Source organism: Diadema setosum, chromosome 2, assembly GCF_964275005.1.
Source record: "Diadema setosum chromosome 2, eeDiaSeto1, whole genome shotgun sequence".
Taxonomy (NCBI): domain Eukaryota; kingdom Metazoa; phylum Echinodermata; class Echinoidea; order Diadematoida; family Diadematidae; genus Diadema; species Diadema setosum.
The window spans coordinates 16,610,136-16,637,772 of NC_092686.1; the positions used below are offsets into that span (position 1 = coordinate 16,610,136).

The 27,637-nt window shown below is 39.2% G+C and overlaps 1 protein-coding gene across 1 annotated transcript; it reads right to left on the reverse strand.

The window, feature by feature from the left end:
- Positions 1-972: 972 nt before the first annotated feature.
- LOC140240381 (CWF19-like protein 1) lies at positions 973-27,055 on the reverse strand. Its single transcript, XM_072320155.1, is given in 15 exon segments — positions 973-2,993; positions 3,572-3,669; positions 4,343-4,456; positions 5,871-5,987; positions 6,916-7,008; positions 8,238-8,272; positions 8,275-8,310; positions 8,943-9,099; positions 9,879-10,004; positions 10,746-10,946; positions 11,631-11,842; positions 20,974-21,075; positions 22,125-22,209; positions 23,960-24,044; positions 26,991-27,055. Coding segments are annotated over 15 exon segments (1,623 nt in total). The 5' UTR covers positions 27,014-27,055; the 3' UTR covers positions 973-2,854.
- Positions 27,056-27,637: the final 582 nt, after the last annotated feature.

A 27,637-nucleotide genomic window follows, 5' to 3' on the forward strand; every position in this document is an offset into this window, starting at 1 on the left:
ACGGACACACACACGTACGGAGCCCGTTTCATAGTCCCCTGCTCGAACTCGTTCGGCGGGGACAAAAATGTTTTCAGAACTTCTTTTGACACGCACTGTATATTTATATGAGATTTTATGGATTTGTGGCATTTGTCACAAATACAGTACAGTTTGTATTGGTGACAAATACCACAAATACATAAAGATCTCATAGTATGCATGCACTACAGAACATTTTGTGTGTTCAGTGGAAGAATTGTACATTGTAGTTTGAGCAGCAGTGATAGCTATGGCACCAAGATACACATATTTCAAGTATTCATGTATGTGTACCAGTTACGCCAGAGTAAATCTGCAATGTATCTGGATGGACATAAAGTTGACAAAGACCTTGAAAATGTAGTTACTCTTTAAAATCATAACAGTAATGTGGGAGAAAAAAAAAAGAGAAAGGTGTATTTTGATACTTATATATGCTTGGCACAAGAGTATAAATGTACAGCTGGCAAATGCCTTCACTTTTTTGTAATGTTTCATATAAAAGTGATGTACATGTTATCTTTCACTGAAATGGGACATGAGCAATACATATTGTATGGCTCCATGGGGAAATCTATTGTACATCTATATATGAGCAATTTTCGGCTTCCGACAAATAAACAATAAAAAGACATGAGAATGGTTAAAGATTCCGCCTGACTTTTTACTTCGTTGTAACTGGAATTTCGTTATAACTGTGTTTGTTAGATATCGGGAGTCCACTTTACCCCACATCTACATACATGCACACACACACACACACACACACACACGCACAACACTCAATGCCCATAAAGTGCCTATGGCAGCATGATGCTTTATGAAGCATTGGAAGAGTGTGTTCACACTTCTCCACAAGACTTGAACGTGAGAGCAAATGTATACCCAGCATACTACAGCAACACCATACACAGATGCACATATCATACAGTTAAGTGCACATATATCATCTAACTTTTCTATTTATTTTTATTTTGTTGTTGTTAGGAATTTAGGTCACTCATCACAATAAAAAGGTAATGTTTATTCTTTTTTAAAAAAAAAGGCCTTTTTAAATTTATTCACATTCTAATCAATTTACAACTGTGACAAATATGGAAACAATTGGCATTACACACACCATTTTGAACATCAATAAAAAAGTCCAACATCAAATGAGTCGAGGCAAATGTGATGTACATGGACCCTGAAGTTCGTGTAGAAAGTTGAACCATTTTTTTATCCAGACCTAAGTCCAGGTAAATGAGGTTGATTTCATGAGGCATATGCCAGTCTAAAGGGAAAAGCACTGACCATGATTCTATTACAATTAGAGCCCACTGTCTGCTCACATATTCATTTCATCAAATTTCCAATTCTTCATTTTACAGGGTTTTTATGAATCACCAAATTTGGGGAGTGGCAGACTTTTTTACATTCTACTGATATTTATGTTACTTTCCAATTGGGCCAAAAAACAAAGAAACAACCAAACAAAACCAACAAGATTTCCAAATAACAACAGTAAATGAGTATCAAGTTCAATACAAACAAACAAGTCTGATTTCAAATGTGTTGGAGGCTACTCTCTAGGTTTCATCATTTCTGTTCACTTCCAACTTACGAAGAGGTCTGCTTATATCAGATTTTACTGAAATGCACAGAATGCATAAATTCAGCACTAAAGTGGTCTCCTGTTATAACGCAGTACGTGGGACCAGCAGTTTTGTTTCGTTTTATTGAAATTTCGTTATAACCAAACAAATAAGCAATAAAAAACATAGAGAGGATAGCCTGTGGCCTGAATTTTTAAATCATTATAACCAGAATTTTGTTATAAACCGTGTTTGTTAATAAACGGGAGTGCACTGTACTGGAAAATTAATCTGTGCAATGCTATGTTGGACCTGTCATGCATGGTCAAAATATCATTCTGAAATATGTGTGATGATACTGTAACAAACACTTAAAAGATTACCATTGGTTTTACTATAACATATAGCATGTTGCTTTCATTTTCCAACTTTCAAAAGACAACCAGTGAGAAATTGATAATTCAGATGAAAGTAATCACTGGAATTGATATGCCAAATATGATATAGCATGTACAGTGCAGTTTACTGTTTAATTCCACTGAACTTTTTAAAGAGCATAGGTATTGTATACTATCCACGATATCTTATGCCTCTTCTACTTCGATTTTCATCAACAACCCCTGTCGTTTGCTGGATACTTCACTTCGGAACTCAAATTATTTACTGGTAAGTGTTATAAAATGGGCTTTAGAATCTCTGTAATCTGATTGGTCGTTTGTCATACATTGATTTTCTTATTGATCCACACTGATCCACGCTTGCACTAATACACTTTTGGGGGTTATATGCATTTGGATACCTCAAAAGGTATCGCATTATGTCTGAAGTAGTAATATATGCTTCTAAAAAAAACTCTTTTTGCATGTATGAAATACACAGTGTTAAAAGGAAAGCAGTACAGACTGTTGGTGAGGTGAGATTAACAAATCCTGAAGCATTCATTAAAATTCCACTAGGAATCCAACAGTCTCATGACCAGGCTTCACAGCAATTTGCCTGCACTGCAACCAATTCCACCCTTTTGTCAACGTTGAGCACAATGCCAAAGGCTTGGTCGTGGTCCTCCAAACAGAGATTGCCTTCTGTGCAAATGTGAACCTCTGAAGGTGTCAAAATTGACCATGCACTATGAGATGACAGGTAATCACTCTCAAGGTGTTTGCGTTATCACAATTCGGCCAGTCGGCTCTCATCTGCGCCTATCATGTCATGTGAACGTCCAAGGAGAGTCTGCTCCTCTCTTCCAGGAAGAGTCGTGGTCATTCATTGAAATCAAACGGCTGAAAGTCTTCTCGGAATGCAGCGGCCATCTTGGATTCCTCCTCCTTGGTGTAGTTGCAGTTCTTCCAGTTGATTCTGTCTGGCATGTCCAACAGCTCCTCCGCTGCCATCACCTCTCTGCAAGACAGACGCAAGTTTTCATATCAGAGTACGCCTTTAATGATATATTCTCCATGTGAGGTGTCATGGTTAAATGAAATCAAAGCCCACATATAAATGTGGATCAAGTGAAAGTAACCATATTAGTAGAACACATCAATGAAAGTTTGAGGAAAATCAGATCACATTGATTCATAAGTTATGAATGTTTCAAGTTTCAGTGCTGTCATCACTGGATAAGAGTTCATGATGTCATTATGGACAACGATATAAAGAAAGCAAAGGAGAATCTCACAAAACTTAATTTTTCATGAGAAGTACACATCCCATTAACTTGTTACTGACATATATTAAGGGGAATATCAATCCCCCTACTTTCTGACAGTTGTATTCTAAAGTCAAGTGCTCTTTCATCATGCTAGAAAAGTGAAAACATGTTAAATTTTCCCACTATCAGTACTATTTTCTCATCTTTACTAATAAGGCGTCTGTTTGCCTTCTGCATGAATGATTAAATATATCAAATTGAAATCTGCAAGTATGATACACTGAAAAACGACATGCAAATAAAACCAAAATGAAACACAGTCACTTACCTGCCAAACTGAAGAGGAAAGAACTTCTTTATCCTGTGAAGGAGCTTCTCACCATTGTTCAATTCAGCATAGAAATATGGGGATCCACAGGAGAGAATCTAAACACAAAAGGAGCACAGTCAACTCTTCTGGAGCAAAACACATCTGGGTAGACATACAAGAGCATCACCTCACACAAACTTCAAATTAAAGATTATTATTTGCACATACAATTAAAGTTTGCCACTTTGGTGTTCCCATATGCTTTGACTATCCGCTGTTAAAAACATGATGTTGACATAGGCAACTGTACTGCGATCTTTGGAACTGGGCTAACTGCCATTCTATACAGAGTTGGGTTAGTAAGAGATTTGTCTGTTTGTCCATTCAGTCCTCTCCCTGATAGGCTTGTACACAAATTCATGACAAACACAAAGATTCAACACTTCTCAGTAAAGTCCTTTCTGATGTGCATTTTGAATTCATATACATTATACAAGATGCAACATGAATTGCTTTATTATAAAAAACACTATACATTTTGTATGACTAACTGTGATATTAAAGTATAACAGCCACTTCCATGTTGAATCCTGCTGATGTGGATAGGTCTACAAATCGCACATTCTGAAACTGTTTGGTACCAAACTCTCTACTCACTGTTACACGTATGTCCTAATAAGTGTGTGTTGTGATAGAAATGATCCTCTTAAAAACCTTGAAACCAAGCTAGAAATAAACAATTACAAACAGAACTAGTGAAAGAAAGAAAGAAAAGAAAATTAGCTCTACCTGTTTGAGTTCTGTATGTTTGGGGATCTCTGCCAGCTCCAGCTTGTGTTGTTTTGCAATCCTGAAGAACACTTCTTTGATGTCATCTACTTTTGACTTGTCCACTGGTATGACCTGGATGACATATAACTCTTATTAAAATTGCTCACATTCTTGTATACAAGACATGGGTCAAAGGCTGAGGTACTTTTTTGTGGAAAGTATCTGACTTTTTGGCCCCCCTACTTTTATGCAGGAAATATAAGATGCCCCCCTTTTTTTTTTTTTTTTTTTTTTTTTTTGCTTGTCAGCCTATTTTGGTACAAAAGTAACAGCAACCTCCCCCCCCCCCCCCATCCTGAAAACGAATTGATCCCTGTTCCCATAAAGTTGGCCCCTCACTTTGAAAAACATAGTGCCAGCCCTGTGTCCTACTTGGTAACTGAAGACAGATTATATCACCTATACAAATGTATGTAAAGTTGAATCTTTGCTCTGCTAAACGCCACCAAAGATGTTAAAGTGAGATGTGAAATTAAAACGATTACTGCTGAAAACAAATGTACTTAATCAGGGTCAAGTACAGTTGTGACCCGCTACAACAAAAAGGTCCTAAAGTCGCGCACTGTCGAAGCCGTGAAAATCGAGTTTGAAGTCAGAGCATTAAAATTGGTCAAAACTTACGATTTTCTGATTTTGATATATTATTGGAGTCTAACATGCCTTCTATCATCTGTCGAAATTTGAAGCAAAATGATCAAAGGAAAGATTAAAAAATAGCGTTTTTCTGAGCCATGTTTTTTGGCGTTTCAACGAAGCAGAAACTGGTTCGAAAATTTGGATTGAGCGCCACAGATAGGCTCCGCCCCTAACAACGACCAGAGTGATCTCATTGGTCAGTTTGCTGCTTGCTGCTAACCGAAGCGTGAAGCTCGCACACTGCCCAGTCGACTGGTGCGTGCGGGCGGGGTGCGCTATGCTCAGCCGCTTCTCACATCCTGGTCACTGATTGGTTGGTGAGGAGACCGCCAACGCTGATGTGCTTGAATGAACTCTTCGGGGGTTGCTAGGGCTTACCTTCTATTGTCCAGAGGTGAAAACTAACTTGTGTGTCCCTTGATCGCGATTGCGTCGAAAGGAAGACTTTTAGGGCGCTTTTCTCTAAACAGTTATTTTCCAGACGTCTCGACATGCTCTCTTTTAAACATCGATATCTCTGCAGCCGATTATTTTTACAAAATGTGCTATATATCAATTTAAAGCAGAAAGATTAGGGGATTATATCATGCAATTTTCAAATAATCGACCTCGCCCAACTTTAGGATCATTTTGTTGTAGCGGGTCACATTTACACATCAAAGCCAGGAAGTTATCATAAGCTATTGCCACTAAGAAGTGGTAATTTCCAATGATCAAATACTTGTACACCACATACACATATTTGCTATTCCCATTGGCATAGGGTTGAGGATTGAGGTCAGTCTTTAAATTACAGACTTGCATCATCATTAAAGTACAAAAAAATAACACACTGACACTACTGGTGTACCTGTAGCTGAAGATGTTGTGTTCTGAAGTTCCTCTCATAGATAACACATGTCTTCCCCTTAGACTTGTAGAAATTCCTCAGTGCAGACTTGAATTGATCTAACTCTGTTTGTACATCCTTCAATGTTGGGGGTAAAAAAGGGAAAACAGATGAAAATCAACAAATGCTGCATAAATAAATGCAAACATCAACGATGCAATGAAAATTAAGAACATGTACCTCAACAGATAAACTGGTACAAACATGAAAATGTAAGATTTGCATTGTTAGGTGGCAAGAATCAATATCAATACACATTGTGAGAAGTTAATGTACTGTAAAACATATTTTTGTGGCATGAAATTTTTCGCAAATTGGATCCAATACCCTTTTACACAGCACAAAATTCTCACCAGTTGCCTCTAACATTCAATGCGTATAATGTAGACAAGAACATTTGCGTGCATTTTAATTTTGTAAATCTTGGCTCTTTAGAAATTAGCGAAAGTAATATGCACGCAAACATTCCTTATTTACAGTATACTATCATTAGCTATATGCAGGGCTCGACACTAACGGTGGCCCGGTGGCCCGGTGCCACCAAAAATGAAAGTCGGGCCACCAAATTTCAAAAAAGGGCAAAATTTTTTGAAAAGTGTCATTTCTTTATGTTGTTGCAACCCATGTGCCTGTCAATGAATATTTATACTTAGTCTTACCATTCAGCAGTTAAATTTGTTTAAAGGTTGGATGAAAAGGACTGAATGAGTGCCTGAGAGTGAGTGTTGCGAGTTTGTTGAGGCTGATATGTCCAGCTTCCAGTTCTTACTACTATGATAAAACTTAGATATTCGACTATTCAACAACAAAAAAGCAGGAATTTTAATGTTTTTTATTGTTTTTTTTGGGGGGGGGGGGGCCACCAATTTTTCTCTCGGACCACCAAAAATTTGAAATTGATGATTTTGGTGGCCCCATCGGGCTACCTAATAAAAAAGTTAGTGTGGAGCCCTGCTATATGTATGCAAAATAAACAAGAAAACACACAGAAAAGTATAAAACTTACTTCAGGCAGATCAAGGGAAGACTGGTAGTGTCCAATGGGAAGAATTAAGCAGTGGTCTGAGACAAGTGCTCCTTTGGCTAGGGCCACATAGCACTGTAGCAGAATCACAGGAGTAAGTGGTGGTCAGAATCGTACAGTGATCATAACTGAGGAAATAAAATATAAGTTTTCTCTCTGAGTGATACTCTTATTCACAGTGGACTCCTGTTACATCGAAGACCTCGGGACCTGCAGTTTTCTTTCGTTATATTGAAATTTTGTTATAACCGAACAAATAAACAATAAAAATACATAGAGTGGACAATGTTGTGGCCTGAATTTTGACTTTGTTGTGACCGGAATTTTGTTATAACTGTGTTCGTTACTGTATAACAGGAGTGCACTGTAATGGCCTGCCTTAGAAAAGGCCTTATCATACAAATAAGCCACTTTATAGAGGACATTAGTGAGAATTATTCCTCTGTAGTAACTATGGACTGTTGAAGGGAGAGAAGGCGGATAGTTACTAACATCAGACAAAATTATGTGCACTATTTGTTTCATAAAATGGTGAAAGATCCTTGTCATTTCACTAAAATAAAATGTTACCAGAAATAAGTCAATTTTTAGTGCTGAACTCCTACTTGCCTTGTGGTTCAGCTATTGTATACTGAACCATGTATGAATAATTGTAATGCATTTATCATACCTGCCAATCCTGAGACTTAATAAATCTGAACAAACAAAGAAAAATTATTAAAAAATTGGAACTTTCATAAATTTCATATACTTTACTATTAACAGATATTTCCTAAAAATCAGAACACACTGAAGTTAATGCATTAATACATTTTTCTGTCAGTGAGAAATCTGAATATTCAGATTAAAACTGAACAGTTGGCAGGTATGATTATTATCAACAAGCAATGCAGCTGAGCGCAGATAAGCGGTTGTTAATACTGGTCATAAGCATATTTCCAGTGAAAAGTAAATGTGGCTATTGTGGGTAGAATAAAAGACTGGTCGTATGATATCTCTTAACCAATCATTTGATTAGGATCTATACTATCCCCACTTCATAACACACACACACACACACACACACACACACACACACACACAAATCATACATCTGTGTGGTACTCACTCCTGCACCTTTGTACTTTGTACAAACCTCGAATGGTCTAAGCATAGCATACATCTAGCTAACATAACTAACCATTTGCTGTTACAGTCTACAACTTGCTCAAGATAGGTGTACTTCCTTGAACATGCACCATGTTTACAAGCTGTGCATATGCATGCTTTCATTCGGATCAATTTCAAGAAATTGGATATCTCACCGATGTTCCCACACTGCCAACAAGATGCTTTTCAACTCTGGACTGCCAAGACAAAACCAGCACGGACCTGTGGCTGAGCTGTTATAAATACAAAAACATAAGGCTGTTATTAACCCATGATGGCAGGTGGTACATGTACTGAATGAACTGGAACACACTTAATATTCATCTGTCGTCTCGGCTCCCTGACTACAGTCAACGGCTATAATATTTACTTTTTTCTTAGAAAAAGTTCAAACCAAAGCATTCGTTTTGCATGCTCATTGGCCCAAATGTCACAAATATAACTCTGATAAAAGTTGCCTTATTATCATAAGCCATTTTCCATTCATTGCAGGAAAAAAAAAAATGTACAAAAATGTGATGGCTCTTGTGTACATGCAACACATTTCTGTAATCCTAGTTTTAAAGCAGTTTGGAAGTATAGGCAAAACTACCACACGAAACATCTCCTCACATCCCAACCATATCTACTTTAGTTTTGATCATCAATAGCACTAAGAAAAAACAAAACACAACACACACACACACAAAAAAAAACATAAAACAAAACAAAACAACAACAAAAACAGAGAGAAGAACATGCCATACAGTATGTGAATTAAAGGAGGTCCCTTTCATTCTATAATATTGACGACAATGATCCTTGGTGTCATTTGATACTGCCGTAATTATTGATGAAGCCCTCTTCCTCTTATGACCTACGATGCTTCTTGAAGGGTCTTTTGTGTTGCCTCTCTCCATCTGACCTTTGACCCTCCTGTCGCTGGTGACCTCCGCCCCTTTGGTGGTGATGCCTCTTGTGCCCTTGATGTGCTCCCTGCTTTGACCGGTCACCCATTGAGAAGAAGAACTGCTTGTTCTGGTTGGAAGGTGGCACAGTGAGACAGAGGTGCGAATCAGTCGTAAATGTTCCCTTTTTGCATCAGCGTAACACTTAAAATTGATTCTTCATAGTTTTCTGTTTCTTTTGATCTTTCCGAAGTCATACAAAAAGAAAAAAGTACACTTCGATTAATTTCATGAAACCTATCAGTTGTTGGGATGAACATCACAATGCATGATAAATGACCGGGGGGGGGGGGGGGGGGGGGGGGTGTTTCATAAAGCTGTTTGTAAATTTATGAACTACTTATGAACGACTGGTGATCAGTTCTTGTCCTGAATCATTAAAATTCTGGTAAGTATAGCACATCAGAACTGATCACCAGTCCTTTGTAAGTCGCTCATAACTTTTATGTACAGTTTTATGAAACAGGGCCCTGGCTCATCAGTACTATTCAGCAAGAACAGCGATAACAGACTGGAGGTACATATTAGGCCTACATGCAGACAATGATCCATACTTCAGTCATTCAAATACAGACTGCACGAGAATATAAGTTTCAAAATACTACCAGAAATGATTCTTAAATACTTTGAGCACACGATTACAGTGGATAAATGAAACTATACTTTAGACAATGCTTTTCTCCATTCCAAATTGGGCAATGATGATTAACATAAAAGCACATTCAATGATTGACACCTGTGTACAATATGCAGTGCTGACGTTAGCATGCCGAGTTATCAAGCTTGTATACACATTTGCAAACTTCTCACAAGTGGAAGCCGAATAAGGTCTTTTCTTTGGTAAAATACCTCTGATTCTTCCTGGCGAGGTCTCTTTGTCCAAGAGAATGGACACTCAGTGACTTCGTCCGGCTGTTTGACCAGCTCTGCCTGATTCAGTCTGTTCATGGGGGTGATGTTGAAAGCATACAGATACTGCACAAACACATGGGGGAAAAAAAAACCAAAGAATGTTGAAAATCAAAAAGCAAAAGCAGCGTCTTCTGAAATGTCTCGATGTCCGATATTCTCTAATGGTAACAGTCGATAGAGTACATCATGCAGCAGTCACACATTATTTTCACAATGTGAGTCATATCTGTGATGAGGGATTAACATAAATCTAAATTTTCCTTTTACTCTGTAAAAAGAGACACTGCATCTGTCCACCATGGTAGTTCTTTTTTATCTGATTCTACGGGGCCCTCCATGAAAAATGCAAATAAAAAGTTCTTGCAAAGACAAATATAAATCTATTTGTATTAGGATTTACACCATAGAACTGTGATTTTCTCCAGTACTTGCATTTTCTAAAAAAAATTAAGATTATAACCTTATTATGACTTCAAAATGGTTAAAACTATAGATAAATGGGCTGTAATACTTTCATATGCCTGGGTCCTTGTGTCCCTCATCTCCTCTTACATATCAGGTGACTTTCACACCAAGACCCTCAATCAAGTTGCATTTGTTAATCGCACAAACCTGCCCTTATTCAAGAGTACCGACTGATAACCAAAATTCTATTTTGATTGTGAAATATGTCAGAAAATTTTTACAAGAAAATGTATCTATTGATACAGGAATTCTATTTTGATGATCTAATATGTCACATAAGTTTACAAGTTAATCTAGGACAGGCTTTGAGAGGAGGATAGAAAAAAATATCAATGAAACCTTTTTCTTTTCCGCATTGCCAACTTTAGCAAGGCCAAGAAACCGCGTAACATGCTTGGCACTCTCTGCTAAGACCCTGTGGTTCCTGTACGGGGTTCTCTCATAGAAGACGTTCTGCATTGCTGAGAAATGGTAGCGGGGTCGAAGTGCCAGGGCCAGTTCTCCGATGAGAGGTGACGGATTCAAAGGTTTGACATTCTCCTGCAAGCCAGTGAAACAAACATTTATTTTGCAATCACGTCCTAATATCATGTTTTGTTCCAATTTTGCCATTGGTAAATATATTTGATTAATAAATTTATCACAAATAGGATATCACAAACAGGACATGGCTTTGCATCACAAAAGCCTGATGATTAAGAGAATATCACTGATTAACCAATTATCTCAATATTAGATCACACTTAAAAAAAATAAATGAATTCCTTTCTTCTTGCGTGAATGCAGACATTACACAGATTTCTAGCCTTGACCCCGACATCGTCATTAAAGGCATAATTTACCAGTTGCAGATGAAACAAAAACCCAACATTAGTGCTTTAAAATAGTTCTAAAATGTGAGGTAGGGATAGAAACAACCACTGTAAAAATTTGAATCCGTATAATCGATGTTAAGTATTGTTGAATACACAAAATGTGAACAATAGTTATAATAAGAATGCTTCCAGACTAAACCGTATACAGTTATGGTTTATTGAGAAAAATACCGATATCTCCTCATATTTTAGGCTTTATTGCAAAAATCTTATATGGCAGGATGTTTTGTGATACAACAGACCTACACATATGCATCAAATGTGATATCTTGAACATTTTTGAAATCACTGCTCCCAAAGGTTTAACTGGACCTTCAATGTTTTTACAACCATGTGCATAGGAACTTACTGCATTATTGGCATACTGCGTCACACCACTTGGCCACTGAGATGTCAAGAGTACATCCACACCTTTGAATTTGCTGTTGGACACCAGGGGCAAGCCCAGAGCATCTATATCTGCTCTTGTGAAGTGGCAAGCATCTCCAGCACCACTGGACTCTGTTCCACTCAGGTATGCAATCTGCAAGCCTGACGCTGTCGAGTAGATGCCCCGTTTACCTGGATTTGGTTGAGAATGACATAATGTCCAAGAGATAAGTTCAGCACACTGCATTTTACCCTTCACTCTCATCATAATTATATCCTTATGGCAATATCATTCTTTGGATTGCATCTGGGACATCATATGACAGTGATCAAATACAAAACAGTCGTTGTGCTGTGCAAATCCCATCATCTACATGCATAAATGACTATCTTAAAAAAAAAAGAAGACATTTATCAGTGCATGTGTTAGACACTGTCTCAAGAAAATTAACATCTCCCACTATACTGCTAGTTTCACAACTTCGTCAAGAGTATAGATGTCACTTTAAAGCATGACAAAATACAGTGGACTTCTGTTATGACGAAGTTCTTGGGACGGGCAGTTTTCTTTCGTTATATTGAAATTTCGTTATACCAAGCACATAAACAAGAAAAAGCATAGAGCCGATCACTTTGCGACCTGGATTTTATTTCTTTGTAACCAGAATTTTGTTATAACGGTGTTTGTTACAGTTTGTTATAATGGGAGTACACTATATAAGGAGTTTGAGGCGGTCAATCCACAGTCAAGGGATTTGACTACACTATGCATGGCAAAATATTGGAGTTTTGAGGTGCTCTCTCCACACATTTTTAAAGGACTCAATGCAAAGGAAGATGGGTAAGGTATTCCACAAAGATTGTGGTGATGCTATAGTTCTATGTAACTTACTAGCAAGGCTTACCCTCTTCTTAGTCAACCTCATGATGATGTAAAACCTATTTTGAGATAGTTGCCAAACACACAGCGTGTCGTAGTAAGTTTCATTCAACTGCCTAATGTGCTCATTGTGTCACAAATGTACACACAAGTAGTTATGTACATGTATCAAGGCTGTATGCATGGTTGTTTTAATGTGTATGTACACAGGGTGACCAGATTAATGGAGAACATTCTATATGATATAGATATAGTACATACAGGCTGACCAGATCGGTGGAGAATTTTCTACGTGGTATACAATGTAGCTACAGTACATGTATGCATGTGACAGGAAATACATTATAGCTCACTCAATCTAGAATGATTTAACCCATTCCAGAAAATTCTAGGAAGTGCTGGCTGAGTGAGGCACTGCCCTTGTAACCCAATGTGATTGGTAGTTAATTTTGGCAATGATGTTATGCACATATTAGGCAGTGAGTCATCCAGGATTCCTGGAATTTGGACTTGCTAGTATGTTCAGGTATGTGGCCCCAGGTTGGAGAAAATTACAGAAGGTACTAGAAAGGGGTGAATGGATAGTATATAAGCAGGAGAAATTCTGAGGTAGGCAGAGTACCCAACACCTCTGCTCTGAGAGTTACGTCACTTCTGGCTCTGAAGCGACTTGTTATAGTCAGTCCTGTGTTACCTGCTGACCTGCTATACAAACTGGGTTTGTGGAGATAAGGCCTGGGAGACATTTTGCCTGCAGAGAATTAATTTGCCTACATTGGAGAGAGACTCCATATTTCAGTGTCAACGGACATTATTACGGCAAAGCTGTGACGGGCTGGATTCCTTGCTGGACATAATGAAGTGAATCATCATTCAACGCATCAACTGGACGTGGTCGTCATAACATTTGGATTCTGCCCGTTTCCTGTGGATTCTGCACGTTTCGCTGTGGACGTATATCCTGGATTTTTACCCCGGATTAATACCGAGGATTATCGCAACCAGTGCCTCTGGAGTTTCGTTGGAGGAATCATTCATCGGTGCGTCAAGGATCACTCATCTGTGCATCGAACATCGTATCTGGACACTGTCAAAGGATTACTTGCTTTCAAATTTGGCTGTAAGTGATTTCACTACCGATTTATAATTGTTTTTATTGATCATTATTGTACTGATGTGAACACCGATTACGAGTCTGTACCCACAATATCACTGTTAATAAACCGCCTGAACATTAGTTGATTGTTTCTTTTGTGCGATCATTCTCAGAGTGATTTTGGTCGTAACAAAATTGGGGGCTTGTGTCCGGGAAGTGAATTTAAAGCCAAAACTTAGAATTTGGAACGTTCCGGAACCTAGAATATTGGTACAGACAAAATACCAGTGAGTTGATTGTTCAATTGCATATTGTGTGTAATACATTGTGACAATGTCAATCAGTACAATGGATGTTCAGGCATTTGTTCAGAGGACAGATTTGTCCCTCAAGGATTTGCAAAGGCTACGCAAATGTGATTTGACTGCTATTGCACAGCATTTGAATGTTGATGTTCCACAAGGTGTAAGAAAGGCAGAGATTCTTGACTTGGTAGCTGGTCACATGGAGCTCAAAGAAGAAATTGACACTCCAAATCAAGCTCAAATGTCTGATCAAACACGGCTCGAGCTTGCTAAAATGGAAATGGAAATGGAAATGGAGAAAGAAAAGATGAGATTAGAAATGAAGGAAAGAATGGAAATGAAAAAACTTGAAGTGGAGCAACAATTGAAATTGCGTGAGATGGAATTGACTCATGCACATACTGTTGGAAATCGTGAAAGGGCTCCCTCTGAGTTTGATTTGGCCAAGAACATTCGATTGGTGCCAAAGTTTGAAGAAAATAGAGTTGATGCATATTTTGTGTCATTTGAGAAGGTGGCTGACAGTTTGAACTGGCCACAAGAATTTTGGCCCATGCTCCTTCAAAGTGTGTTTGTCGGCAAAGCAGCCGATGTGTACTCATCTCTCTCAAAAGAGCAATCACGTGACTATGCTACAGTCAAGAAAGCAGTGTTGAATGCTTATGAGTTGGTGCCAGAGGCGTACAGACATAAGTTCAGAAATTCGTACCGCAAACCAGGCCAGACACATGTTGAGTTTGCTCGTGAAAAAGAAATGATGTTCGATAGGTGGTACAGATCCCTGAAAGTGGATCAGGATTTTGATAACCTACGTGAGGTTGTTCTTTTGGAAGAATTCAAAAAGAGTGTTGCTTTCAGTGTGAGGTCGCATTTGGATGATCACAAAGTGACAAGTTTGCATAAAGCAGCCTTGATGGCTGATGAGTATGAGCTGACCCATAGAAATGACAACAGACCACCTTTCAGGAATTTCTCTGGAAACAAAAGAGACAAAACTCAGTCGAGCAATCCAAAGAATGCTGGTCCTGAAAAAGGCACGAGTTCTGAAACTTCATCGGCACCAAAGCCTCAATCTGACAAAGGGTCCAGTACAAGTGCAAATGTCATCAAATGTTTTCACTGTAACAAGACAGGGCATGTAAAGTCACAGTGTTGGAAGTTGCAAAACAAAACAAAGAAGGACATGGGATTTGTCATGTCAAAAAGTGTCCTACCCGAAAACAGTGTCCCGTTCAGTGAAACACAGGCCATTGAAAGTCGATCTCCCAAATTCAAAGATAGGCTGAAGCAGGTGGATGAGAGCTATCGTAGCTTTTTGTTTGATGGTGAGGTGACCCCATGTACTTCTGGTGAGGCAGGTAAGCCAGTAGTCATCCTGCGGGATACGGGGGCCTCTCAGTCGTTGATGGTGGATGGTGGTATGACTTTTCCACCAGATAGTGCAGTGAATGCAAAAGTCTTGATTCAGACTGTTGATGGCAGTTATATGTCAGTTCCACTGTATAGAGTGGATTTGAAGTGTGACCTAGTTTCTGGTCCTGTTACTGTTGGAGTTGTTCCTGAGTTGCCCATGGCAGGCCCATGGCAGACAGTTATATGTCAGTTCCACTGTATAGAGTGGATTTGAAGTGTGACCTAGTTTCTGGTCCTGTTACTGTTGGAGTTGTTCCTGAGTTGCCCATGGCAGACTTCCTGTTGGGGAATGACTTGGCTGGGGACAAGGTGGTTGCGTCTCCAGTTGTTTCGGATAAACCAGTGGTGGTTGCTGAAACTGAGCAGTTGCAGGAGGAGTTTCCTGGGATTTTCCCAGATTGTGTTGTGACTAGGTCTCAGGCTCGTAGAGCTGTTCAAGATGATGCGGATTCTGTTGATGTGGAGGAGAATTCCGGTGTTTGGTTGGCAGAAACCTTTTTCAAGGATTTGAATGATGGGGTTGCTGTATTAGGCTCCGAGGCTAACAGTGATGGGCTGTTTAGCAAGTCTTCCTTGGTTGAAGCACAGCAGACAGACTCTGAGTTGAAAGGCTTGTCTCAGACGGCATGTTCTGAGGCTGAGGCTGAAAAGGTCCCTGAGTGCTATTATGTCAAAGATGGCATTTTGATGAGGAAGTGGAGACCTCCCCATAGGCCAGCTGATGAGGATTGGACGGTGGTCCGTCAAGTTGTTGTCCCTCCCAGTTACTGCGGTGAGATCTTGAGGATTGCTCACGAGTTACCTGTTGGCGGCCATTTAGGCGTCAGAAAGACAAAGGATCGGATCATGAGGCATTTCTATTGGCCAGGGTTGAATGTGGATGTGGCTGAGTTTTGCAAGACTTGTCACACATGTCAGGTGGCTGGTAAACCACAGCATTCAGTGAAGCCGGCGCCATTGATTCCGATACCTGCGTTTGAAGAACCATTCAGTCTGGTTCTAGTTGACTGTGTTGGACCTTTGCCTAGGACTAGGTCAGGTCATAAGTACCTCTTGACAATCATGGATATGTCTACACGGTTTCCAGAGGCTATCCCATTGCGAAATATCACTGCTAGGACTGTGGTAGATGCTCTAGTGCAGTTTTTCACTAGGTATGGGTTGCCCAAGGAAGTGCAGTCTGACCAAGGGTCAAATTTCATGTCAGGCATATTTCAAGAGGTGATGTATCGTTTGGGTGTGAAGCAGCTGAAGTCGTCAGCTTATCATCCCCAATCCCAAGGTGCGTTGGAGCGCTACCACCAGACCCTAAAGACAATGATTAGGGCATTTTGTGAGGAGTATCCCGAGGATTGGGATAAGGGCATCCCTTTCCTGCTGTTCGCAATGAGGGACTCCCCAAATGAGTCGACGGGTTTCAGCCCATTTGAGTTGGTGTACGGTCATGAAGTTAGGGGCCCACTGAAGCTCATCAAAGAGAAATTCATGACTGAGGATGATGAGGTCCACCTACTTGACTATGTGTCAAAGTTTCGTGAAAGGCTTTCAAAGGTTTGTGAGGTAGCTAGGGAACACTTGAAAGTGTCACAAGACTCAATGAAGAGAAAGGCAGACAAAAATGCCAAAGTCCGAACCTTCAAACCAGGTGACAAAGTTCTTGTAATGCTGCCCATACAAGGTGAACCACTGAAAGCCAAGTTCAGTGGCCCATACTGTGTCAAAAAGAAACTCAATGATGTGAACTATGTGATCAGTACGCCAGACAGACGAAAAGATCAGAGGGTGTGTCATGTAAACATGCTGAAAGAGTACTATGAGAGAAGGGCTAGTCAGCCGGTAGGCGTAGCTCAGGTGGTAGAAGAAGAAGTAGATGAAGAGGGAGAAGCTCAAGATGAGAATGGAAGTGAGCCCTCTAGTGCCAGGTTGTCTAACTCAGAGATGTTAGGGAAAGTAGATGAGGCACTGAACTACCTACCTGAAGATCAGAGGAAAGATGTGACTAGTCTGTTACATGAGTACAAAGAACTGTGTAAAGACAAACCAGGCTGCACCCCTCTGGCTGTACACGATGTTGATGTAGGAGATGCTGACCCTATCAAGCAAAACCCTTCCAGACTAAACCCGAGCAAACTGCAAAAAGTAAGGGAAGAGGTTCAGTACATGCTAGACAATGACATAATAGAAGCGAGTAAAAGCAGTTGGAGCTCCCCAATCGTCATGGTGCCCAAACCGGATGGGTCTCAAAGATTCTGTATAGATTACCGAAAGGTAAATGCCGTGACGAAAACAGATTCTTTCCCCATTCCCAGACTAGAAGACTGCATTGACAGGGTCGGAAATTCTGCATATGTCAGTAAAATAGACCTTCTAAAGGGATACTGGCAAGTGCCCTTGACCGAAAAAGCCAGGGAGATTTCTGCCTTTGCCACACCAGATGGCTTGTTCCAATGCAAAGTAATGCCATTCGGCATGAAAAATGCTCCGGCCACCTTTCAACGGCTGACAAACCAAATCATTGCCGGACTTGACAACTGTGTAGTATACATTGATGACATCCTAGTGTATAGTGACACGTGGGAAGAGCACATTACACACTTGCGGGAACTCTTTGATCGACTCAAGGAGGCTGGATTGGTGATTAATCTGGCAAAGAGTGAATTTGCAAAGGCCAAAGTGGTGTATCTCGGGCATGTAGTCGGTCAGGGACAGGTATTGCCAAGAGAAACCAAGGTAGAAGCTATACTAGGCTTTCCCATCCCCCAATCCAAGAAGGAGTTGCTCAGATTTCTGGGCATGACTGGTTTCTACAGGAAATTTGTACCGAATTTCAGCACTGTAGTCACCCCCCTAACAAACCTACTGAAGGGCAAGGCAAAGTACACCTGGACTGATGAGTGTCAAAAAGCCTTCAAGAAACTAAAAGCCGTCCTTGCTAATGAGCCTGTTCTGGCAGCTCCTGACTTCCAAAAGCCATTCAAGGTGGCGATAGATGCTAGCGATGTAGGAGTGGGAGCAGTTTTGCTCCAAGAAGATGAAGAAGGCACTGAACGACCGGTTAGCTACTTTTCCAAAAAGTTGAACGCATACCAAAAGAAGTACTCAACAATCGAGAAGGAGGCTCTCAGTCTTATCCTTGCCCTCCAGCAATATGAAGTGTACTTGACAAATAGCAAAGGGGAGATCACGGTCTATACTGACCACAACCCCTTGGTCTTTCTAGACCGGTTCAAAATGAAGAACAACAGATTGTTCAGATGGAGCATGATGACGCAGCCATATGCTCTCAAAATCAAACATGTGGCAGGCAAAAATAATGTAATTGCTGACGCTTTGTCAAGAGTGTAACATGAAGAGAGTATCAAAGGTGAAAAGTTTTCACCGCATATCACTTACAGTGTACATTGTATGTGTTTAGCATATCCCTTAATGTATGCAAAACAGTTTGACATGATTGTACATGTATAAGCTTCGAGAATCCAAGCAATATCATTGTAAATGGTATCCATGAAAAGAGAACATGGAATTAACGCAGCTATTCAAAAGGCATGTGATAGTATGTGATTATTGTTGCTTGACTTGGATTGTACTTCACATTCGTTGTAAATAACAATGAGAAATTGTGAAGGTAAAAGAAACCCTTGCTACGGCAAGGCTTTCTTTTTCCCATGGGGGATGGTGTCACAAATGTACACACAAGTAGTTATGTACATGTATCAAGGCTGTATGCATGGTTGTTTTAATGTGTATGTACACAGGGTGACCAGATTAATGGAGAACATTCTATATGATATAGATATAGTACATACAGGCTGACCAGATCAGTGGAGAATTTTCTACGTGGTATACAATGTAGCTACAGTACATGTATGCATGTGACAGGAAATACATTATAGCTCACTCAATCTAGAATGATTTAACCCATTCCAGAAAATTCTAGGAAGTGCTGGCTGAGTGAGGCACTGCCCTTGTAACCCAATGTGATTGGTAGTTAATTTTGGCAATGATGTTATGCACATATTAGGCAGTGAGTCATCCAGGATTCCTGGAATTTGGACTTGCTAGTATGTTCAGGTATGTGGCCCCAGGTTGGAGAAAATTACAGAATGTACTAGAAAGGGGTGAATGGATAGTATATAAGCAGGAGAAATTCTGAGGTAGGCAGAGTACCCAACACCTCTGCTCTGAGAGTTACGTCACTTCTGGCTCTGAAGCGACTTGTTATAGTCAGTCCTGTGTTACCTGCTGACCTGCTATACAAACTGGGTTTGTGGAGATAAGGCCTGGGAGACATTTTGCCTGCAGAGAATTAATTTGCCTACATTGGAGAGAGACTCCATATTTCAGTGTCAACGGACATTATTACGGCAAAGCTGTGACGGGCTGGATTCCTTGCTGGACATAATAAAGTGAATCATCATTCAACGCATCAACTGGACGTGGTCGTCATAACATTTGGATTCTGCCCGTTTCCTGTGGATTCTGCACGTTTCGCTGTGGACGTATATCCTGGATTTTTACCCCGGATTAATACCGAGGATTATCGCAACCAGTGCCTCTGGAGTTTCGTTGGAGGAATCATTCATCGGTGCGTCAAGGATCACTCATCTGTGCATCGAACATCGTATCTGGACACTGTCAAAGGATTACTTGCTTTCAAATTTGGCTGTAAGTGATTTCACTACCGATTTATAATTGTTTTTATTGATCATTATTGTACTGATGTGAACACCGATTACGAGTCTGTACCCACAATATCACTGTTAATAAACCGCCTGAACATTAGTTGATTGTTTCTTTTGTGCGATCATTCTCAGAGTGATTTTGGTCGTAACAATTGTGCCACAACATCAACAGAGCAATTAAAGATTGACCCTTGACACTTGACCTTCATACATCCATCAATGGCACAGAACTGTGACTGGGGGATCACTACATGTATATGACCTTATGGATAAAAGAAAAAAATACAGGTGAAGAGGGAGGCATTGTCAAATTGACGCCATGAGCCACCGATGGTGCTATATTGTAAGAGAGAATTGGAAGGTCTCTTTTTCATGCTCAAGATTGTGCTTTTTCATACATGGGCCCAAAACTTTGGAACAACCTTCCAACATCTGAACACCTTCTATTGATGCTTTCAAATTGAACCTCTAATACCTACACCTGTACCTTATTAATTTGAATTGCTGATTGTTTACATGTACATGTATACTGTTTGTTTGCTTATTGTTCTTATGCTCTATCTTCTATGATACTATGTTGTATATAATGTAACACACCTATTCATTGTTTCCACAGCACCATTTTCATCTCTTTAGGTAAAATGAGTGCTTTATAAGAGTTCACAGTTATTATTATTATTATTATTATTATTATTATTATTATTATTACTATTATTATCATCACCATCATTATTGTTATTATTATTATTATCATTATTATTATTATTATAATCATCACCATCATCATCATCACCACTACCATCAAGTGACCACCCATGAGACATGAGAACATCTAGAACAGATCTGAAGTATAAAGGGTAGAGCATACATAACATCTGTTTCTGAACAGGCCAATGCAAACTGGCTTTTAATGGCACCTTTGTTAGGCATGCTTCACTTGGACTTACCAAGAAAAGTGAGGTTATCACAAATGCTGCATCCATCACTGTCATCGTAGAAGATTTCATGGTCTGAAGTATTAGGGCCCAAGATGTACGTTGAAATGGGTACTGCAAAAGAGCATTTCCGAGCAGAATAAAATCGCTCAGCATTACTCATGGCTGGCAAAGATACATGTTTTCATCTTGGTATACAAAGCAGATGAAAGTAATTATCTTCAACTATTGGATATGCATATCATTGGCAGGTAAGATACTGTTAACTGGTTTGCTACTTATCTGGTATATAGTACTAACATAATACCCAGAGCAATTATGAAAGAGTATTCCCCTACAATGTACGTACATGCTTTGCCACACTTAAAGGGATAGTACAGTATTGGTGGAGATGAGAATTGGGCTTTTAACTTTTTGCGAGACACCGAGAAAACAAATAGTACAGAGCATACCATTTTAAGAGGAATTCAAAGTTTATTTGATGAAAATTTGGTTTGGAATGACTGAAACATCCAAACACAAAGTAAAACAAAGCAATCATAATAAAGTGAGGGTCCCACACTTTATCAGAATCGCTCTGTTTTGGATATCTCAGCCATTTCAAAACCAATTATCAAATAAACGTTGGATTCCTCATGGAATTACAGGCTCTTTCATATTTCATAAGAGGTTTCTTATTATCTCGCCAAAAAATGTTAGAAACCTGAAATTAGGTCTCAACCAAACCTATACAATCCCTTTACGGTTTACAGACAATTTTCTCAGAAGTGTGTCTATCCAGTAACCAGATTTTTCAGTCTATTTTAGTGGTATATTTTTAAAAATAAAGTGGGATAAATTATATCACATAGGAGAGCTGGTGAATCAATGTACAGTGTATGGAACTTCATGGAGCTTTTATGCTGATGGGTCAAATGAGAAAGTGGAAAAAAAAGGAATTAATAAACCCAGCTGAACTCCTCATGGTTTCCTTAACACAGCATATCTTTGTACATTGTACTTGCTATTCATATCACTTTCGAAGGAAATTGTCAGGGAGGGGTACAAAAGCGGAGGGGGGGGGATATGTCATGGTGAAAAGTAGGACCTACAAAAATCCTGTAACCCCACTACCCCTCCACCAAATGATAGTAGCATTTGGGATAAAGGCTGAAAAATCTCACCTTCCATTTTACCAGATTGAAGAAGTTTCCATTCTGCCAGGGCAGATTCACTAGTTGCGAAGAAATTTCCCACACATAGAAGCATCTGAAAACCACATTGAATTGAATCTATTATTCACATGAAATTCACAAGAATGCAGTCAGTGCAAATAGAGAATGAAAGATCATATAGGCACATTTGAAATATTTTGTACTTGTCCTGGGCATGTTCACTATTAATGGACACTTTGAACATACATAAGTGAGATTTACACTTGTTTGCTTCACACAAACACAAAGGAGCTGCTGAAAGGGATAATGACTGTAAAGTTCAGGGCATCATGAAGATAAAGTTTACATTAATTTCATACATAACTGGTATGTACACATCACTATAAAACTAATGCAAATAACACTAAACTATGAAGAGGACATTTAAAAGGAAAGAGAAGCAGAAAAGCAGAAGGAAGCACCTTTTTGAATACTAGACAATTTCATGAGTGCTGGATGTCAAATACAGAGAACACCAAACTTACAAAAGCAGTGTTTCAAAATCTGAATATATAATGAAAATAAAACTTTGTTAACAAACTAGAAATGTCGCTACGGCGACTGGTGTATGCCTCCGCCATAATACATGGTTCTCCTAATAGGTCTATAGTACAATGTCTTGACAATGTGTGACGACAGTTTCACACAATTGGCAAAATATCAAAATGACAGGTTTGCCACAAATGTGCTGAATGTTCACTTTCCTAGAACTAGGTTCAATTGGATGAATGATTAAAATGTCAGAGTGCAGGTATTTGGGGGAACTGATGATTTTCACTTGACTTTTGACCCTTTTACAAGTTTATGCATTGAGTAATTTTCAAGGTATTGGGAAAAAGTATAATTTCAGTATGAAATGGTAAAATAGTATTATCGAAACCTGGCCTTTGACCTTTGACCCCACAGTTCCAAAGAGAATCACTGTTAGGTAGAACATGCATAAATATGTAAGTTTCATGACAATACCTCGAGTTATTTTTGAGATATGGAGGAAAAAGTGCAATTTAGCACTTTCACTTGACCTTTGACCTTTTGACCTTTGACCTTTTGGCAAGAAACTTCCCACAGAATATATATTGGGTTATTAAATACATGCATACATCAAGTTTAAAAAAAAATCCTTCAGGCATTGCATAAATATAAGGAAAGTAGTTATATTTTGAGGAGTTGACCTTGACCTTTGACCCCTGACCTTTGACCCATGACCCCAAACTTCCCTAGATAATCACTGCCCATCGGTACAAGCATATATACTAAGTTCCACGAAGATACCTTGAACCATTTGCAAGATATGGAGAAAAACATGAAATTTCAATTTTTTTTTTTCACAAAATAACCTGTGACCTTTGACCTTTGACCCTGTGACCCTAAAATCCACACAAAGTATCATCCCCCAAGGATATACCCTCATACCAAGTTTGATGCAAAACCACCACACGGTTCTTGAGATATCGACAAAAACAAAACGGGACGGACGGACGTACGGACGGACGGACGACCCGAAAACATAATGCCTCCGGCCACTTCGCTGGCGGAGGCATAAAAAGGGGGTGGGGCTGGTCCAACTAGGTGATAAGAAATGTAGTGAAAATGAAACTGTAAAGAATAGACACACAATTTGCTGTGACTACACAGTGTAGGCCTAACTCAATCTTCATTTCATTTTTTCACTATCATTTTTTGTTTAAATTTTACAAAGCTACTGTAGATTGCATTTGTTTGATATAGTCTACCCTTATATTGCACAATGATGGGCCAGTGCTATGTTGTGCATCTGCAGGGACATGGCATATCTCCAGACTCACCTCAAATGGTCCTGCTTTCTTAATCACATTTCGAATTCTTGTGAAGAGCTGTGAAAATCTGCCCTCCACATCTCCACAGACCAGGCTTTATTGGGAAGATAATAATGTAACAAAATGAGCAGTGCATCAAAACATATCACGAGACCTTGAATTGACAGTTCGGCACATATCATATCACTGTTGGCCTGGCTTCACTTGTTTTTTCTGTTTACATAGATTTTGCACATACTCTTTATTACCTTTTTATTTAGCACCTGCTATCTATGGTTTATTGTTGAGCATAGCATTTACCTATATCTACTTTACAAATGATTTTCTTGACCATGACATTGCCATTGACATTATCGGATAATGGAATACACTGTGTATTTCAGACATGACAGCACAATTCATTTCGAGGAAAGAGTTCCTTATGTCCCCCCCCCCCCCCACTAGTTTACACAAATAATGGTTAGATAGGTTGCTGTTTTTTTTTTTTGTTTTTTTTTTTGCTGATGGTGGACTAAATAAAGGTTACAGGAAGTCTTCCCATAAATGGCATAACCTTTATTTAGCTTATTATCGGTAAAAAGGAATAGTAGGCCTAGTTTGTTTGTTTTGTGCAAGTTGGTGGGGGGGGGGGGGGGACATAAGGAACTCTTTCCCATTTCAAATGTTAAAAACACCCAAGCATATGCAACATACATGTGTACATAAAGTTGATACTAGTCTGTTTTCATCACTTACGTAGCTACCAGGTCACTGTGAACAAGTATGTCTGGTACACCTATCAAATCCAATCATTGTGTCAGTTACCCTTCGGCCCACATGTTCAATTAAGTTAATAAAGCTATTAAAGCCTCAAGGGACTCCCAGATCAGTTCAAAGGCATAATGTAATAATAGCCTGGAAAGAAGGAGTAAAATATGGCAAAAAATGGCAATTTGATCAACATCTGATTAAAAGTAAAAAAAGTTGTGAACGATATGTCAAAGATTTCCCAAGTTTTGTAACTTTATGCAGTGTAGTACTATAGTAGGATCCTATAACCACATGTGTGTGTCTTTACCAACTAGCCACATGCTGTTTTGTTGGGCACAATTTAGTAATCAGCTGGTTATTTTCATCTAATATTGATCAAACCTTCACTTTAGTCACTGGTTGACTGTTGTGCTAGTATGGTAAGATTTTTCTTTAGACTAACTTTTATTTTTCCAGACTCCAGGACTTCCCCTTTAACATTTCAAGTAAAATAAAATGTGGCAGTGGAGAACTTCATGATCATGAGATAGGCAATCTACATCTAGGAAGATCCAAATCTTTTGTAAATTATACTGCCACTACTCACTGCTCAGCTTGTCTACAGCTAGCTGTGTAGCTCAGCAGTGCTGAGCTCATGCATGAGTGATAATAATGATCAATAGACCTAGAGTCTAGCCCTCTAGACTAGTTTATAGAAACGAATAATTAGAGGCTCTTAAAAGAGTGTAGGCCTAGGTTCAGTTTGCCTATGTAGGCCTAGTGTATTTATGTAAATTATCTGATCATAATATTGGAGATATTCCCCCGAGACTTTATCTGGCTTCACAGAATCTCCTCTTAGATCTAACCCCCGTTAGTCTATATCGTGACATGGAGAAGAACAGTAAATTTAAATGTAAAAAAAAAAAAAAAAAAAAAAAATCCTAAACAAGAAATGATAAAAACTGTTGAGTCTTGCTTCTACAGTTCCACTTCTACTAGCTCCTCCAGAGGACCAGACAGATGGATTTTCCTGTCCACATTAAAGTAGGTTAGATTAGAGAATGGAACTAGACTAGGTTCTAGACCTACCCTAGAGAGCCAAGATTACAACTAAATGTACTATAGACTATACCATTACCAATGACAATGTGACAACAATGTCTGACAATGACTAGTAGACCATATTTCTAGCTAGGGCTGCTCTAACTATACACAGCCCAGTCGCCGCTGTACATACGTAGCGCGACAGGGCTGTACCAACGAAGCTCCAAACACGAAGAGGGTCCAACGATAGCATGCGATCGGATTGAATTTTGATACTTTAGATCATTTTTTTGTCACTTCAAACTCATCTGACGAACAAAATGATAATGAGACTTCATATCTATGCTATGAATATTGAAATTTAGATTTGATAACTTACCTAAAATGATGGTTATATGCAGCATGTGTGAACGGTTCACGAACGGTACATCGTCTTTCACGCCAGGCCATTTCCAATATCCGGGAGGTCACATGATCTGAATGCCCTTTCAAAAGGTCGCGCTGTCGACCGTGCTGCTACACCAACACTCAAGCAGCGCGCATCGCACGCACGCAAAAGATTTCCGCAGAGATCAAGGCGCCATTTTGAATTCTGCAACGATGAACCCTGACGGTGTTAGGGAATCCGCCAGAAAGTATCATTTTTTGGTTCCACGGACTTATCACGAGGGCTCTCAATGGACTTACGAACCTTCTGTAATACAAGCATGCACTCAAGGTGAGTAACGTTTGGTAACGTGTACATTGTTTATAAAGAACGTATAAATTTTCATAAGTTTTGTAGTTGTGTTGTGGTTCCCCACTTTGTAGGTGCCCGCTCGTTGGTCAGACGCTGTATTCGCGTAGCGTATTAACAGCGTCTGGTCGGGCTAGGGCTGCTCTTCTTAACGTTCCTTCTATAGTTACCTCAGCTCATTAGAACATCTATACCCTAATATCAACTGTAACGTTTATAGAAGTCTACAGATCTACCCTTGTTATCATGTCTAGACCAACTCCATTCTAGATCTAACGTTAGGCCTAAACGTTATGCGTTAGAACTCTATTCAAAGCAAACTTCAGTATATTTACAACATAGAGATAAACATGTGGGACTGAACACGCGTGCTTAACAATAATTTACCTCGTTGCACTAGTTTCTAGGTCTATTTACATAATGTTAGCGTTTCAAGGAACTGCGAGACAGAGATGGACATGTGGTACATTTTTACGCAAGCATGATGTTCATGACAGAATCATAAAAACAATGAAGAAAGGTACTCACATCTTCAGTGGCTGTTCTGCCATGTCACATTCTCTACAGTGTGTAACTTATACTTACGAATACCCGGCTAAATTAGCATATTGGTGCGTATAAAGAGCCGGAACTTGAGCCGTGACAAATCGAGCATAGAAGTGCGCCAAGAGGTCTACTCTCGCAGTTAAAGCTACTAGTATGCATGGAGCCCAACAGCAGCCATTTTAGGAAGCAAATCGCTTTACGTGACCTGGAAGAGTGAATTCTGCCTCTCTTTAATTTTCTCAATTTTATTATTATTATTATTATTTTTAAAAGCTTTATCAACAGTTTTCTATTATATTCTCTCTTTCAATTCAAGTTTCTTGCTTAGGCTTGCAATTTTATGAAGTTTCTCGTATTATTTCATCAGGCATACATGTATTTTGATAATTTAGTTGTGCATTACTACAGTACAGTTTATTCCTCATGACATGGTGAAATACTTGGAAAATTTTCGAGCAAAAAAAAAAAAAAAAGAAGGAAAGAAAGAAAATCTTCATATCCTGGGAATTATGAGGAGGCAGGTTTTTTTTTTTTTAAATTTTATCAACAGTTTTCTATTCATTTCTCTTTTTCAATTTAATTTTCTTGCTTAAGCTTGTAATCTTATGAAGTTTCTCGTATTATTAAGT